Raw genomic sequence first — 16,019 nt, 5'->3', positions numbered from 1 at the left:
GGCCGCCAGGCTGCGCTGTGCGCGGTGGGCCCTGCCCGGCCGCTCCCGCCCGCCCGCCGCAGAGCCCCTCGCCAGCCGCCCCGAGCCCCAGCCTCACCCCGCCGTCATCACCACATTGTAGATGACCAGGTACGCCGTGGCCAGAGGCCCCGGGCCCCTTCTCTTCCGCGCGCCGCTGGCCTCGCCGGCCCCGGCCCGGGCCCCGCCGCCGCCGCCCCCGTTCCCCTTGGTCGCCGCCGCAGTCGCCGCCGCTGCCGCCATGTCAAGTGCCCAGAGCTCGCTCTCAGCGAGAGCAGCGCGCCCGCCCGGCCCCGGCCCCGGCCCCGGCCCCGCGAGGAGGCGGTGGGAGGGGCGGAGGGCGGGGCGGAGGCCGAGGGGCGGGGCCAGGGACCGCGCCCATGGCGGCCGCCATCTTGGAAAAGGGCAAAGACGCTCCGGCACTCCCCACCCGTTCGCCTCCGTCGCTGCCGCCATCTTGGATCAGGGCAAGCGCAGCCTCTTATGCTGAGCTAACCTCCGGCGCCATCTTGGGTTCGGACCCCATTGCCTGAGGCCGCCCTGGACAGTGCTCGCTGCTTCTGCCATCGGGATGCTTTGTCTTCTCTGCCGAGTCTCTCCTTTGTAGCTTCCGTCTACTACATGTTGGATCAAGAAAAGGATGCTTTCGATCCGTCTTCTTATCCTGACTTCTCCCAAAGACCCCCATCTTCACTTCTATGTGGCGATGGAGGAGCCCGCCATTTAGGGTCAGGAGGCTGGCCGTAAACAGCACTCTGCCAGGTGCTCTCTGCCCCTGAAGCGGTAGCCATGTTGAAGACTGTGGCCTGAGGTGTCTTCCCTACCTTTGGGTTACAGTTACAGCAGAGGGTGCTAGCCGGAAGTGTGCTCCTGTTTCCGGTTGTCACCGTGTGGCCTGGGATCGGTGAGGGCCTGGAGAGCGCTCAGAGCCTCCTCCAGCCCCAAGGCGAGTGGGCTCCCTGTGGCCCAGCTGCTAGGCCCTGAGGGCGAGGTGTGGCGTGGAGCCCGAATTTTCACACCCACAGCAGCCCCAAATGGAGGGATGCTGGCCCCATGGAAAACCTGCCTGACAGCCCAAACCGGTTTGGCTCAGTGGATAGAGCGTTGGTCTGCGGGCTGAAGGGTCCCGGGTTCGATTCTGGTCAAGGGCATGTACATTGGTTGCGGGCACATCCCCGTTAGGGGGTTTGCAGGAGGCAGCTGATCGATGTTTCTCTCTCATCACTGTTTCTGGCTCTCTGTCCCTCTCTCTTCCTCTCTGTAAAAAATAAATAAATAAATAAATAAATAATCAATAAAATATATTAAAAAGAAAGAAAAGAAAAGGCTGGTGCAAATGGCATCAACCAGTTGACCCCAATTTCCACCCACCGCTTTGTCTCAGGGTTTTAAACATTTGTCACAGTCCCCTGCCATCCATTGTCACACACCCAACCATCTCTTTAAACGGATGGATGCGTATGTGGTGATATAAAATATTTATTTCAGCAAGTACTTACGGAGTGTCTGCAAGGTTGCACTGGGGTTTGTGGCATTAAATGAAAGAGGCAAGTCCTGGGTCTCGCTGTGATGATGCAGAGGGAGCTCAATGAATGTTTTAGGTGTGAAAAGCGATACCAGGAAGTGACTGCCGTAATCCACGCCATGGTGGTAGTGATTGAGATGATGAAAACAGAACTGAATTCTGGACATATTTTAGAAGTAAGAGATCTGTGAATACATTAGCTGTGGAGTGTGACAAAGAGACATTGTGAACAACTTGGAAGAACTGAGTTGTAGAAAAAACGGTTTTAAAGAAAGAAATCTGGATTTTTTTTTTTATTAAGAAAATTTGCTTTTATTTATTTTTTTAAATTTCTTTATTTATTATGGTATCACATAATTGTCCTTATCTCTGTTTCTCCCCCTCATTCCCATCTCAAACCCCTCCCCACATATGCCCCCACCCCTCTATTGTCCGCTGGTTAGGCTTATATGCATGCATACAAGTCCTTTGGTTGATCTCTCCCCTTTTCCCCCATCCTTCCCTACCTTCCCTCTGAGGTTTGACAGTCTGATCGATGCTTCCCTGTCTCTGGGTCTATTTTTGTTCATCAGTTTATGTTGTTCATTGTTTCCCCTAGATGTGTGAAATCATGTGATACAAGAAATACACTTACAAGAACCAAAAATGAGACAAGCCATAATGGTTATGCTGAGAGGCAAGTGAAGCAGTCTGTACTGAATTTCTTTCTGGGCCAACAGTTCTTTTGAGTCCTGATTTCAATGTCAAATAGTTCCTTATGTGTACATGTCAGTAATGATATTTCAGTACTGGATGGTGGACAAGAAATCGGGATTTTTGATTTACATATTAAGTTTGAAATCTTTATTAGACATCAAAGGGGAGAAGTTGCACGGACAATTAGATTTAGACATTGAGGTTCAAGGGAGAAGAGATGGAGATTTGAGACTCACAGGGGACGGTGGTATTTAGAGCCACAAGACATCTAGAGTAGGGGTGTCGAACTCAATCAGAGAGGGGCCAAAATCTAAAATCCAGCCTAAATCGCGGGCCGAATGGTTTACTGAACAGTCATAAACTGTCATTGTGATGGAAACGCAGCGGAGTGCAGTGATGACAGCGCGGTGCGGGCCACATTGCAAGGTCTGGCGGGACGGATTTGGCCCGCGGGCCTTGTGTTTGACACATGTGATCTAGAGAATGAGACACTAAACAATTGTGGGGGTCTCATCCACTAAGGCCCTACAGGTTGTGTAGAGACCCTGTTGCCTTATTTTCCTGACTTTTTAAAAAAAATTTTAAAGGATATTTTCCAACGATTTTTTTTTTTTTTTTTTTTTTTTTTTAGAGAAAGTGAAAGGGAGGGGGAGAAACAGAGAGAAACATCTTTGTGAAAGAGATACATTGATTCTGTCCATTGGTTGCCTCCTTCACTAAATTGAAACCACAGCCCAGTCTACAGGCCAGCACTCAGTCCACTGAGCCAAACAGGCTAGGGCCTTCCTAACTTCTTTAAAGAACAAGTGGGGGGAAAACACACCAAGATGGCAGCATAAGGTAAACACCTGTATGTGCTGCCTCTCACAACCACACCAAAACTACAACTAAAAGACAAAACAACTATCACCCAGAACCAGAGGAAAGTTGGCTGAGTAGAAGTTCTCTACAACTAAAAGGAAAGAAAAAAAGCACATTGAAACCAGATAGGAGGTTCAGAGGTGCAGAAAAGCAGAGGAATGGAGGCATGTGAGTCGGGGTGGTGAGTGGGTGCACTGTTTTTTCCAATTGGAAGGGAGATACAAGTTCCCGACTGCTCTGAACTCCAGTTCCAGTGAGACTCTGGGGACCCAGAGTCCTATGGGGAGAAACTGGACTGTCTGGCATTGGGTCGGAAAGTGAGGGTGGCTCTCTCCCAAAGGTGTTCGTAGGAATTAATGTTTACTGCGCTGGTACACCTGATGTGGAAACGTTGAGACACAGGGACAGCTGACTGGCAGCCATCGCTGTTTGCCACGCCCTGGTGATTCTCTGAGACCCCACCCCACCCAATTTACAAACCCGCCCAAACTGTGCGCAGCCACTTTTGCATATGAACAGCCTGCCCTTTTGCAGCTTAACCTAACAAACTGCAGCTGGGTCAGACAGCTCCAAAACTTCCAAACCCCAAGCAAAGAGGAGAAATCTGCAGATCTCACTATAGCTCCTGCTGGGTGGCCTCAGGCAGTAGCTAACTTGCGCCCCATTGGAGATCCAGGAGCCAGTGTACCTAGTGGTCAGTGTGAGACAACACCAGATTTCAACTCCTCATATACAAAAGTGACACACTCAAGAGGCAGACTCAGTGAACACCAAAGCCCCACTGAAGCAAGTCCTGCTCCATAAGAGCATCTTCAGCAAAGCAGTTCTTTCATTATAGACACAGCTGATCCTCACAGCCAATGGCCTAGAGGTCAGTTCCTCCCAGTGTACCAACAGCAATTGAGGCTTAAATACAATAAGACTGTGCACCCAGCCTACAAAGGAGTGCATCAAGAGTGTCCACCTCAGATGATTGGGGAGGCTGAGCCACTGGGCCCTATAGGTCACCTACCACACAAAGCCACACCATCAACACAAGAAAGGAGCCAAAATGCAGAGATAAAGAAACATGTCATGAATGGAAGAAATGGAGGAAAGCAAATTGCTGGATTTAGAGTTCAAAACCATAATTATAAGGTTACTCAAGAATCTTCTTGAAACTGCCAAGAAACTTAGTGAGACCTCCAAGGAACTTAGTGAGACCTTCAAGGATCTTAATGAGAATGCCAAAAAATGGAAAAGGACCAATCAGAAATTAAGCATACACTGTCTGAAATAAAAAATATACAGAAATCCAACAGTAGACTAGAGGACCCCAAGAATCAAACCAAAAGAATTGAAATATGAGGAAGCAAAAAACACCCAATCAGAAAAACAAAAAGAATTAAAAAATATGAAGATAGTGTTAGGAGCCTCTGAGACAACTTCAAGCATACCAACATCAGAATTATGGGGGTGCCAGAAAGAGAGAGAGAGCAAAATATTGAAAACCTATTAGAAGAAATAATGACAGAAAACTTTCCCTACCAAGACACATACTATTAAAATGCCAACGGCAAAAGACAGAGAATCTTGAAAGCAGCAAGAAAAAAAACAGTTACCTACAAAGGGAGTACCCATACGACTGTCAGCTGATTCTCAACAGAAACTATGCAGGCCAGAGGGGAGTGGCAAGAAATATTCAAATGCCGAAACCGGTTTGGCTCAGCGGTAAAGCATCAGTCTGTAGACTGAAAGGTCCCAGGTTTGATTCCAGCCAAGGGCATGTACATTGGTTGTGTGCACATCCCTGGTAGGGGGCGTGCAAGAGGCAGCTGATGGATGATTCTCTCATTGATGTTTCTAGCTCTCTATCTCTCTCCCTTCCTCTCTGTAAGAAAATCAATAAAATATATTTTTAAAAAAATTCAAGTAATGAAGAGCAAGAATTTACAACCAAGATTACTCTACTCAGCAAAACTATCATTCAGAATTGAAGGTCAGATAAAGAGCTTCAGAGACAAGGAAAAGCTATAGGAGTTCACCATCACCAAACCAGGATTATATGAAATACTGAAGGGTATTTAAGAAGAGGAGAAAGAAGAAAAAGGTAAAGATAAAAATTATGAACAACAAAGTCACAACAAATACATATCTATTAACAAGGGAATCTAAAAATTAAGTCAATTAAAAAATCTGTTGAACAGAATAAACTGGTGAATATAATAGAATCAGCTGCATAGAAAGGGAGTGGACAGACAATTCTGGGGGGGGGGGGAAAGGGGTGTGAGAGATGAGGGAAGAGATTGGACAAAAATCTTACACCTACCCGCCCCTCCCGGGAGAGCCAGAGGCCCCGCCCCCGCCCCTCCAGGGAGAGCCGGAGGCCCGCCCCCCCCCCCCCCCCCCCCCGTCCCCCCCCACCCCCACCCCCCGGGAGTGCCGGAGGCTCCGCGCCCGTGGAGGGGTCACGTTGCCTTCTCTCTCATCTGCCCTGGTCCTCCTTGCTGTCTGGATAGTGCTGCCCTCCCCTGTCCCATGTCTTTGGGGTCACTTGTCAGTCTTTTTGTTGTTGTTTTTTTTATATATTAAAGCACCCGGCCCAATCCCCACTGCCCACCCTCATCCTGCACTGCGGTTAATTTATCTGTCGTTATAGATGCGGCTGCTCTGCTTCCAGCCTCTGCTTCTGCAGTTTCCCCAATTAAACATGAAGGCCCCTCAAAAAAAAAAAAAAAAAAATCTTACACCTAATGGATGAGGACAGTCGGGGGGGGGGGGGGGGGAAGGGGACGGGGGGGGGGGGATGGGGGGGAATCGTGGAAGGGGAGCTATGGGGGGGAAAAAGAGGAACATCTGTAATAATCTGAACAATAAAGATTTATTTTTAAAAAGAGCAAATGAAGGTATTCAAATTGCAGGCAGTGATCAGTGGGAGGTGGAAATTGCAAAGAAAATAAAGAAGTGGTCATTTTGCAGATTAAATAATCATTTATTTAAAAGCTTCTTTGATTCATTTAACTGAATCATTTTTCCTTTCAATATAAACTGAAAAAGGAGGTAAAATTCTGTCAGTTGGAAATCAACTTAAAATTCAGCTTAGCCCTGCCACAGTGGCTCAGTTGATTGGAATGTTGTCCTGTACTTAAAAAATCTGCAGATTTGATTCCCAGTTAAGACACATACCTAGGTTGCGGGTTTGATCCTGGGTTGAAGCACATATGGGAGGCAACCAATTGATGTTTCTTTCTCACATTGCTCTCTCCCTTTCTCTCTTAAAAAAATCAATAAAATCTATTTTTTTTAAAGAATTTAGAACATGAAAAAATATTTAGTATAAAAGCTCATCACAGTTTGTTACAATATCAAATTGCTGAAAACAATCTAAATGTTCAGTAGTAGTACAGACAGGTTAAATTATGATAAGACTTAAAAAAGGATACTATTCAGACATTAAAATGATTTTGCAGAAACTTACTTTCAAATGATTCAGCAAAAAGAATGTGTGTGTGTATGTAACAGACAACACAAGAATAATGGAGAAATTGTGAACAAAGAGCAAATGTGGCAAAATGACGTGATGAAGTTAGAAACTATGAAAGGCCTGAGATTTTTACTTTACTTGCAAGCTAACAAGTTGTCCTCCCCCAATGCTCCCCCCTCTCCACACACAAACATTTTTTGGCAGCAGTGTCCAGATTCTTGTCCCCGGAGACCATGGCTGCCAATTCTTGTAGCCTTCCTTCTGAAGAACAGCCTCGGGGTGGGGTGTTCTCTCCATCCCACCCAAGCGCCAGCTGCCTGTGATGGGGAGCTGGCTTCTCCACCCAGGCCTCTCACTCAGGAACTGTCCTCTTCTTTAGAAGAACATCCTGGGAGATGGATGAGCAGGCCAGGGCTGATTGAGGTGTGTGGAGTGTGGAGTTTCCCAGGAAGGGAAGCAGGGCGTAGCTGGAGCCTTCAGGGTGCAATTTTGTCTCGTGAATATGTGTGTGTTTGTGTGTGTGTGTGTGTGTGTGTGTGTTTGTGTGTGAGTTTGGGTCATGGCAAAAGCAGCTGCCAGAGCAACATCTTATGTTGGTTTCTAAGCCCCACATACAGGGTAATATAGCAGATGGGTTACATTACAACAGAGGAACCCTGAAATTAGGGAACTTTGATCTTATGACTGTTAGTAACTTACCTATCCTCCCTTTATTCTACAACTAGAGGACTAGGGAGGGAAATATGTCTAGGCTTTACTGCCCTGGATTAGCTCTGTAGGGCAGGAAAAAGCCCTTTCTGCTATCTTCTTTGGTAGCTGGGGTCCTGCAAATTGAAATGACAAAACAGAGATTTAATAGGAGAGTAAGTTTGAGTTTATATGCACTCGGGGGGTGGGGGGAGAGGGGGGAGACAAGAGAGTCACAGAAATAAAGGGAAAGCTACAACGAGGTGGTCATACCTAGAGGCTTGTATATCATCTTAATAAAGAGCAATAAATTGGTCAAGAGATCACAAGACAAAGGAAAGGGGGTTTAGGTTTTTACTGGTAGTAAATTGTGGGAAGATAAATATATGGAGAAAACTAAAGGGAATTAAGGGTTATTTTCAGTGAAGTTTGTGATGTCTGGGTGCCCTCTCTGGGCTGGGAAGTTTGGCGTCACGTCTGGTGATTACAAGTTGTTCTGTTCTTCCTGGTATGAGAGAGAGATGGGGAACACACAAAGGGAAATTTATGTCCTGCTTTTAGGCAAATAGGGGGAGGATAGAGAGCTTTTTCTGCATCTGCTGTTTCTCAGTTGCCTTCAGCTTAAAATAGTCCTTATGCCAAAGTGGCATATTTTGGGTGGCACATTCTGATCCCCTTCAACTCCTTATACAAACATTCTTAAATTGGTTTTAAATGCTTTCGATCAGAGACCTGAACTGTGTGGAAAGACGTTCATAGGGAATCATCTCCCAACAGTAGTTCTACTGTACATGAAGGGTTTAAGGATCTTTATTGATCTGTTCTATCAAACACTCTAAGTTTGAAAAAATTTTAAATAAAACATTGGCAAAATAATAATCCAGAGATATATTAAACATGGAAATTTTTAGAATACAGTATATTACCGTATTTTCCGGAGTATAAGACGACCCCCTAATTTTACAGTTAAAACAAGGTTTAGGCCTATATTCGCTGTATAAGACTACCCCCCCACTTCTGAGGCAACGCCAGTTCTTTTTTTAATAGACCCCCTCTCTGACTCTGGCCAGTCTGAGCAGGCTTTTTACTAGAGCACAGTGTAGCTTCAGGTACAGAACATATATAATTTGCATGCATAAAAAGCCTGCTTGGATTGGCTGGGTTAGAGCAGCCTTGCAGTGATTGGTGTGGGATCGAGTTGGAAAATTCGTTTAGCGGCATATCCAGACGATTTTCGGGATCTACTTGGCGTATAAGATGATCCCTGATTTTCGGTTGACTTTTTTTCGTTTCAAAAGTCGTCTTATATGCCGAAAAATACGGTAAGTAGAAGAGTAGATTATTCATATAGTAAGACCTTGATTTTATAATAGTTAGGTATGAGTGTGTATAACTACAGCGAAAAGAAAATCTGGAAGGGGTTTTATATTATTAGTGTTTATCTTTGGTTGAATAAGAGCATAGGGTTTTTGTAATTATTATTGTTCTTTTTGCTTATATGTATTTTTCTTTTTCTCCTATGAGTGGTTTTGTGAGTAAAATTTTTTCTTTAACTTTATAAAAACTAGAATCCCTTTCTGTCTTCTAGTGGGGGTATCAGTGACTCTCACTCCGAATCTTGGATATACTTAAACTGCCCTAAAAAGGGGGGAGGCAAGAGGGTGAGAGAAAGAGAAAGAAAGCACAGGGGAGTAAAGAGAAGAGACCCAGGAGAAGAGATAAGTCTGGGAGGATTTTTCAAGTGAAATGCTGATCAATATAAACTCCCTTATTTACCTTCCTTACAAAATCAGTAAATTCTCTGATGTTTTTGTATGAACGGAACTTCTGGAAGCTCAAAGAAAAGGAAGAGGAGACAATAGTAATATGGGTTACATTTTGGGTGCTGCCTGGGATTTTCAAACTAAAGCACGCTGCCTCAATATATTTAGGATTAAATCATTACCTAGAATAGTGGTTCTCACACTCTTAGAAAGTATTGCATTGAGGACTATAAAGAGCTTTTATGTATTTATTTATTTATTTACTTATTTATTTTTGTTAATCCTCACCCAATGATATTTTTCTCCATTGATTTTTAGAGGGAGGTGGAGAGAGAGAGAGATAAAAACAACCATGTGAGAGAGACACATCGATTGGTTGTCTCCTGCACCCAGGTTGCCAGGATTGAACTTGCAACCGAGATACATGCTCTTGACTGAGATGGAACCCAGGACCCTTCAGCCACAGGCTGGCACTCTAACCACTGAGCAAAACTGGCCAGGACAAGAGCTTTTATTTATGTAAGTTATAACTATTTGATATTATCCATATTTCTAATGTTTAAGAGATTTAGGATACCAGAGAATAGGTTAATTTGTAATTCAAATTTAAAGTACAAATTGTGGCATATTCTTTCTCTCTCTTGAGTACTTTTCGCTCTTCTTCACCCAGGCACCCTCATCTGCCTCTTTTTCCCAATTTCCAAGTTTCCTCAGTGCTTCTGCGACTCCTTTTCTGAGTACAGGCTCCCTTTTTCTATTTGCGTGACTTCCCAATAAAATTTCTCCTATAATTTGAAAAAAATAAAAATGTATACATTGTGTTACTGATTTAGATTTGAATTCAAAGTTTAACTCTTACTAAATTTATAAACAGTATTGGACCATTAAAAAGAAGTTAAATTCCATTGTGTTTATACATTTAATTTATTTATGAGACTTATTTTACTTGAGAAGGTATTTGCTAGTGACTTTTCTTGGGAAGTTTTGTTATAATTGAAGAAATGAAAATGAAATGTGTTTATTACATTTATGAAATGTAATAAAGGAATTAATTAGAGCAAAAAATGAATATTACATCTTGGTAGATTTATAAATCTACCAAATCAGATCTGGGAATTAAATTTAAAAGTTTAAGGACTAGGCTTTAAAATTTGCAACATGAACAGGTAAAATAGTAATTTTAAAAAACCAGAGTAGTTTCTAAATAATCTTTTATGTGCACAAAATCGCACCCAAATGCCTAAAATAGCCATATCGACAAATTTATGAGAATCAGATTGTTTTATTGAGAAATTCCTACATATGTGTGGGCTAATTTTCCAAGAAAAAAAAAATCCTCCAATCTCCTGCACCTGCAGAAACAACCTGCAGCTACAGGGGTGGCTTCACGGGAGCATAATTTACGTAATCGCACTGAGAGAGAACGCACATTTGTTGTGATGCTCTGCTGTCACTATATTGAAATTTTTAATACTTTTTAAAACAAGAAGCCTGTGCTCGCTTCGGCAGCGCATATACTGAAATTGGAACGATACAGAGAAGATTACCATAGCCCCTGCTAAAAAATCACACGCAAATTTGTGAAGTGTTCCATAGTTAAAAAAATAAAATGAAACAAGAAGCCCTGCATTCTCATTGTGCACTGACCCTGCAAATTCTGTAGCCAGTCCTGCTTGGCAGTCAGCGCTCTGGCAGCCACACGGTGGGAGAGGACTGAAGGCTCTTTATGTGGCTCCCTCCTCCTCCACATCTCCCACCCTCGGTTGTGCCTGTTGTCCACCAGTCCACCGCCTCGCTAGTGTAATTTTAAGAGATCCCCTTTCCTGCCAGGCTGGAGTGGGACTGCTAGAGGCCACGTGGGCTAAAAGAGAAGGTGGAGGGGGGGTTGGCCTACTCCCTCTGCTTTTGGCAAGTTCTGTGATAGGACTGAGCCTGCTTTCTGAGGCTTTCTTCTCTGTGGACATTTGCAAAGTGGAAAACTTTAAACACAATTAATTACCAATTATTCTTTTGCCAAATTTTGTCAATTCAAGTCTGCCTCTCTCATTCTGTGCTCTTGTGGGTTTATGCCTTTTCTTCCTGTAGTTTCTTCTTCCTTCCTTCCTTCCTTCCTGCCTGCCTTCCTTCCTTCCTTCCTTCCTTCCTTCCTTCCTTCCTTCCTTCCTTCCCTTCCTTCCTTCCTTCTTCCTTCCTTCCTTCCTTCCTTCCTTCCTTCCTTCCTTCCTTCCTTCCTTCCTTCCTTCCTTCCTTCTTTGTTCCTTTCTTTCTTTCTTTTTTTAAAATATATTTTGTTGACTTTTTACAGAGAGAGGAAGGGAGAGGGATAGAGAGTTAGAAACATCCATGAGAGAGAAACATGGATCAGCTGCCTCCTGCACACTCCCCACTGGGTATGTGCCTGCAACCAAGAAACATGCCCTTGACCGGAATCGAACCTGGGATCTTTCAGTCTGCAGGCCTATGCTCTATCCACTGAGCAAAACCGGTTTTGGCTGTTCCTGTAGTTTCATTTTAGTGAGGTTTTGGGAGACAGGAGATAAATGCAAGTGTCCAATCTGCCATGTATGTCCACTAGTCTCAATTGTTTCCATAGAAACAACTAGTCTTTTTTTTTTTTTTTTTTGGCACCCATTTTTGTTGGTTTATATAATACTTAGTTAAATTATGTAATTACAATTATAAGTAGAACTAGCATAAATAAATTTCAGAACAAACCCAATTGACACTTGCTTTGTAAATATACAACTCAGTTAATGAGAACAGAAGTGTGTGGGCTTCAGTTAATTTATTTTACAGAGGAAATGAAAAGTGTGGTTAAGTGGGGCAAGTTGACTTAAATGGAGATTTACTGAACTTACACATTAATTGAATATAAGACACTCATAAAGAGGGTGCATTATTGAAAGTTGAACAATTTGGCTCCTTGGACAACCAGTTTAACTTTAAAGAAGCTTATGTGTCTTTAAAAACTCGAACAAACAAATGCTTTTCTAGGATCAGGCAATTCTCTGCACTTTGACCATGGATATTACTGATGTGTTCAGATGACCTCCTGGACTATGGACCCTTCTCTGTCCTAACTCCTAATTGTCCCACCCTACCTCTGCCTTGCGCTCCTAGTTGGATGTTTGACCTGATTTGACCTTAGAGATCTTGGTGTGAGGCCCAGCTGTTTTGGCTCAGTGGATAGAGGATCAGCCTGCATTCTGAAGGACCCCGGGTTAGATTCCAGTCAAGGGGCATGTGCCCGAGTTGCAGGCTTGACCCTCCCCAATAGGTGTGTGAGGAAGGCAGCCTGATCAATGCTTCTCTCTCATCACTGATGTTTCTATCTCTCCCTTCCTCTGAAATAAAAATATACTTTAAAAAGATGGTTTGCATCAGTGAACCGATACCTTGCATTTTCTTTGAGGCTCCTTCATAGATAGGCACCTGGTTTCCTCCAGTCTCTTCTTTAGGGCAAAACTGACTTGCCTTTTTATTGGCTTCCTTTGTAGGATGTCAGTTTTCAGGTTCTCTGCTCTGACTCAGTTACCCACTCTCCTGTGTGCTTTCCATCTTCCAAGCTTCTGATATTTTTTATCTGTCCTCTAAAGGGTTTATAGCTTTAAAAAGTATTATTCCCTTACTCTCCATTTAATGGAGGTTCTGAAAGGAACAGAGGTTCAGGTTTGGCCTTCTCTCTGTGTGATAACTTCCCATTCTCTAAACTCTTGATCTGGTTCTCTAGAAAACAGGACCCTCCATTTTTGAGCTTTCTAGACAATCTAAAAACGATATCTATCCAGCCTTTTCCTGAGACTGCATAGCAGAGCTCTCTTTGATCCGTGGTTAATATGCAGTCAGAAAGAAGTCAATGTGAATTAGCTTTTGTAAATATCAATTAAAAACCAGGGAACTTTCGGGGGTAAAGACCAAGTGCGATTAGTTTAAAGTCAAGTTTACCTGAAAAATTTCCTCTTGACTGGAAAATAAGACTCATAAGGTCAGATGAGCTTTTTTCCCTTTGGGTCTGATGAAAAGTACTCAACAGCTGGGAGTTAAAAATTTCCACTAGAACAAGAGGGCACTTGTAGCCTTTCCTAAACTCACGCAGTTATTTTTTGTGTAATTGCATGGATACTTTCAGTTTCAAAAGTCATTTATTTGGAGGCGGGTGGAATTTAAAGGATTCTTTCCATCTTTCATTATATAAAAGTATCTTTTTCATAGATCTCTTTTATTTCTGCAGAAGTATAACCAGTTCCTTGAGCATCATCAGAGGATGTTTGACTTATCTTAGCATCTCTGGGTACCAGAATGAATAGGGGCTTTCTATAAGGATGAGGTAGCATGCACGAGCTCATTTCATTTTTATAACAACCTGTCAGGGGGGAACTATTTAGAGTAACTATTGCTATTCTAATTTTATGCTGAGGAAACTGAGGCATAGGCTATACAGTTCCATGTAAGATAAGGTAAAATTTGTGGAGTTTTTCATTTCCTTAGTCTATCTGGAACAGTGCTGTCTGATGGAACTATACAGAAAGTTCTAACCTGTGCTGTCCAAGAAGGTAGCCAGGTGTCAGTCACACATGACTACTGAACACTTGGAATGTGGCTAATGCAACTGAGGAACTGAATTCTAAATTTTATTTATTTTAATTAAATGGCTACTTGTGATTCATGGTTACCATATTGGTCAGAACAGACCGGGGAATACAGTGAATATTATAACAGCATAGTCTAGATTCTGATGCAACCACAAAGAACCCTAGATTCTTTGTCATTTATAAGGATAAAAGGTACAATTGGAACTGATTCTACTTGGCTGATTAACCAGGTTAGCTAGATCCTACTCTAGCAATAATCGCGCCTCGGATACACCTCATTGGCTACGATACTGCCACTGCGCAAAGCTAGATCCTACTCTAGTATCTTGCAGGATTTTCCTTCAATGAACAGGTGAAGGGCTTTCTGGAGAGAGAGATCTGGGGCTTCAGGGACCTTCCCAAATAGATTACATGACTGCTCGCTAGAAACGTTTGATTGATTTAGCCAGAGGCTATCTTTCACTGTAAAATAGCAGCTGGAGCAAGGCTGTGGAGAAGCCCTATCGCTCAATCGATGTCTTGACTATTGGCAGCTACAAACGTCTGTCTGGAAGAAGCTAATAAACATGAATGACCAAAGTGACAGGTTAATTTGTAACCTCCTTCTTTCTTAGTTATATCCAACCGGAATAATCTAGTCCTAGAGAGTCAAATGATGTGAAGATTTAGTATACAGTTCTGTGTGGTCACTACTGGGACTATAGTCTCTTACATGAAGCCCTCCCTGCAATGTGTGAGCAGTTAGAACATCAGCAAGGACTATGGGCTAAAATTTCAAACAACCAGTAGTTAGAAATTTAAATGTTTTGTCTCCAAGCACCATAGATCTCCTGGATATTTCCAATTCCAATGGGAAGGAAGTTATGATCAAAGCCACCGAAGTTAAAATGATTGTTGCTCCAAGGACGGCCCCTCCCCTTCCTCTTGGTTCACTGTCAAGGAAATTGCATCCCAGCAACCCTGTCTCTCCTCTGCATCTATCTCATATGTCCCCACTGGGTGCTCCCCTATCTCAAATAAGCTCCAAGTTCCAAACGCACAGGAGACTTTTGCCCTAGGTTGTTGTTTCATATCACAGGTTATCTGCTTGTGAATTGCAGGCCTATTGAGATTTTGTGGTGAGAAGCACAGAACTGGTTGTTTAAAATTTTCTTAAAAAGTGGGGGGAAAAAAATAGGGGCAATGGTAAGATATGTACACTGACAATAATTTAATAAAATTTTTTAAAAAGTGAAAAAATATATCTCTTATATAAAAGGCCTGTGACTGTCATGCCATCATGGCCAAACAAGCAGTGGCTCTCGTGGCTGCTGGGGCGTGGCATGAGCTCCTAGCTGCAGAGAGCTACTAGCGGCAGAGGGTGGGGCGCAAGCTATGAGCGGTGATGGGTGGGGTGGCCAGCTGAGGCGAGCGGAAGTGAGCTACTTGCACATGATTTTGTGCAAGGCGGGCCTCTAGTCTGAATATAATTAATGCAGAACAATAAGTATTGAGCTTACATTATCCAATACAATTGATGATGCTATAGACCAGTGTTTCTCAAAGTGTGGTACGCGTACCCCCAGGGGTACGGGAAGAGTTTGGTGGGGATATGCACTGCACCGTGCTTAGCTGAGCCTAATTCTATGTTCTCATGAGTACGAGGGGTACTCAGCATTACGGAAATTATAGAAGGGGTACACATATGTCAAAAGTTTGGGAAACACTGCATAGACAATACTCCCTTCGCAGTAATTTGAAAAGTGATATGTACAGTTAAGGTAAAATTTGTGGAGTTTTTCATTTCCTCAGTCTATCTGGAACAGTGCTGTCTGATGGAACTATACAGAAAGTTCTAACCTGTGCTGTCCAAGAAGGTAGCTAGGTGTCAGTCACACATGACTACTGAACACTTGGAATGTGGCTAATGCAACTGAGGAACTGAATTTTAAATTTTATTTATTTTAATTAAATGGCTACTTGTGATTCATGGTTACCATATTGGTCAGAACAGACCGGAGATACAGTGAATGATCTTATAACAGCATAGTCTAGATTCTGCTGCAGCCACAAAGAACCGTAGATTCTCTGTGATTTATAAGGATTAAGGTTTACTTCTTGTTTGGGGTTGCCTGAGGATCCAGGTGGGTAAAACAGCCACATCTCACGTGTTGGCAGTCACCGTGGAGAGTTCTGTAGCAGGACACAAATGCTCTGGCCCATGGGGACGCGCATCAGTTCTGCTCACAGCTCACTGACCAGGACCCGTCACAGGGCCCAGTGAGTGAGGAGCAGGAGTGCAGTCCTCACTGTGCCGGGCAAAGAGCCTCAGTAATGACTGCCACAGACATTAGCCTCCCTCTTAAAAGACAGAGAAAGAGTTCCCAAGGGGTAAGGAAAGTAGTATTACTTGTGTTTTATCGAAAAGAGGAGAG

The 16,019-nt window shown here is 43.3% G+C and overlaps 1 protein-coding gene, 1 non-coding gene and 1 pseudogene across 2 annotated transcripts in view; 1 reads left to right on the top strand and 2 right to left on the bottom strand.

Annotated features, from left to right (window-relative positions):
• HACD2 (3-hydroxyacyl-CoA dehydratase 2) overlaps nt 1-327 on the bottom strand; it is an 82,311-nt gene extending 81,984 nt beyond the window's left edge. The window contains exon 1 of the mRNA XM_036447531.2: nt 98-327. Within this exon, the coding sequence (XP_036303424.1) occupies nt 98-261 (164 nt within the window). The 5' untranslated portion in view covers nt 262-327. The remainder of the gene's footprint in view (nt 1-97) is intronic.
• Nucleotides 328-10,506: 10,179 nt separating this feature from the next.
• LOC118725017 lies at nt 10,507-10,613 on the top strand. Its single transcript, XR_004989784.1, has one exon. It is a non-coding gene; the product is annotated as a U6 spliceosomal RNA (small nuclear RNA).
• Nucleotides 10,614-13,800: 3,187 nt separating this feature from the next.
• LOC118724973 lies at nt 13,801-13,913 on the bottom strand (annotated as a pseudogene).
• Between the last annotated feature and the right edge of the window lie 2,106 nt (nt 13,914-16,019).

Source organism: Pipistrellus kuhlii, unplaced genomic scaffold (genome assembly GCF_014108245.1).
Source record: "Pipistrellus kuhlii isolate mPipKuh1 unplaced genomic scaffold, mPipKuh1.p scaffold_m20_p_2, whole genome shotgun sequence".
Taxonomy (NCBI): domain Eukaryota; kingdom Metazoa; phylum Chordata; class Mammalia; order Chiroptera; family Vespertilionidae; genus Pipistrellus; species Pipistrellus kuhlii.
This window is presented reverse-complemented; position numbering and strand designations above follow the sequence as displayed.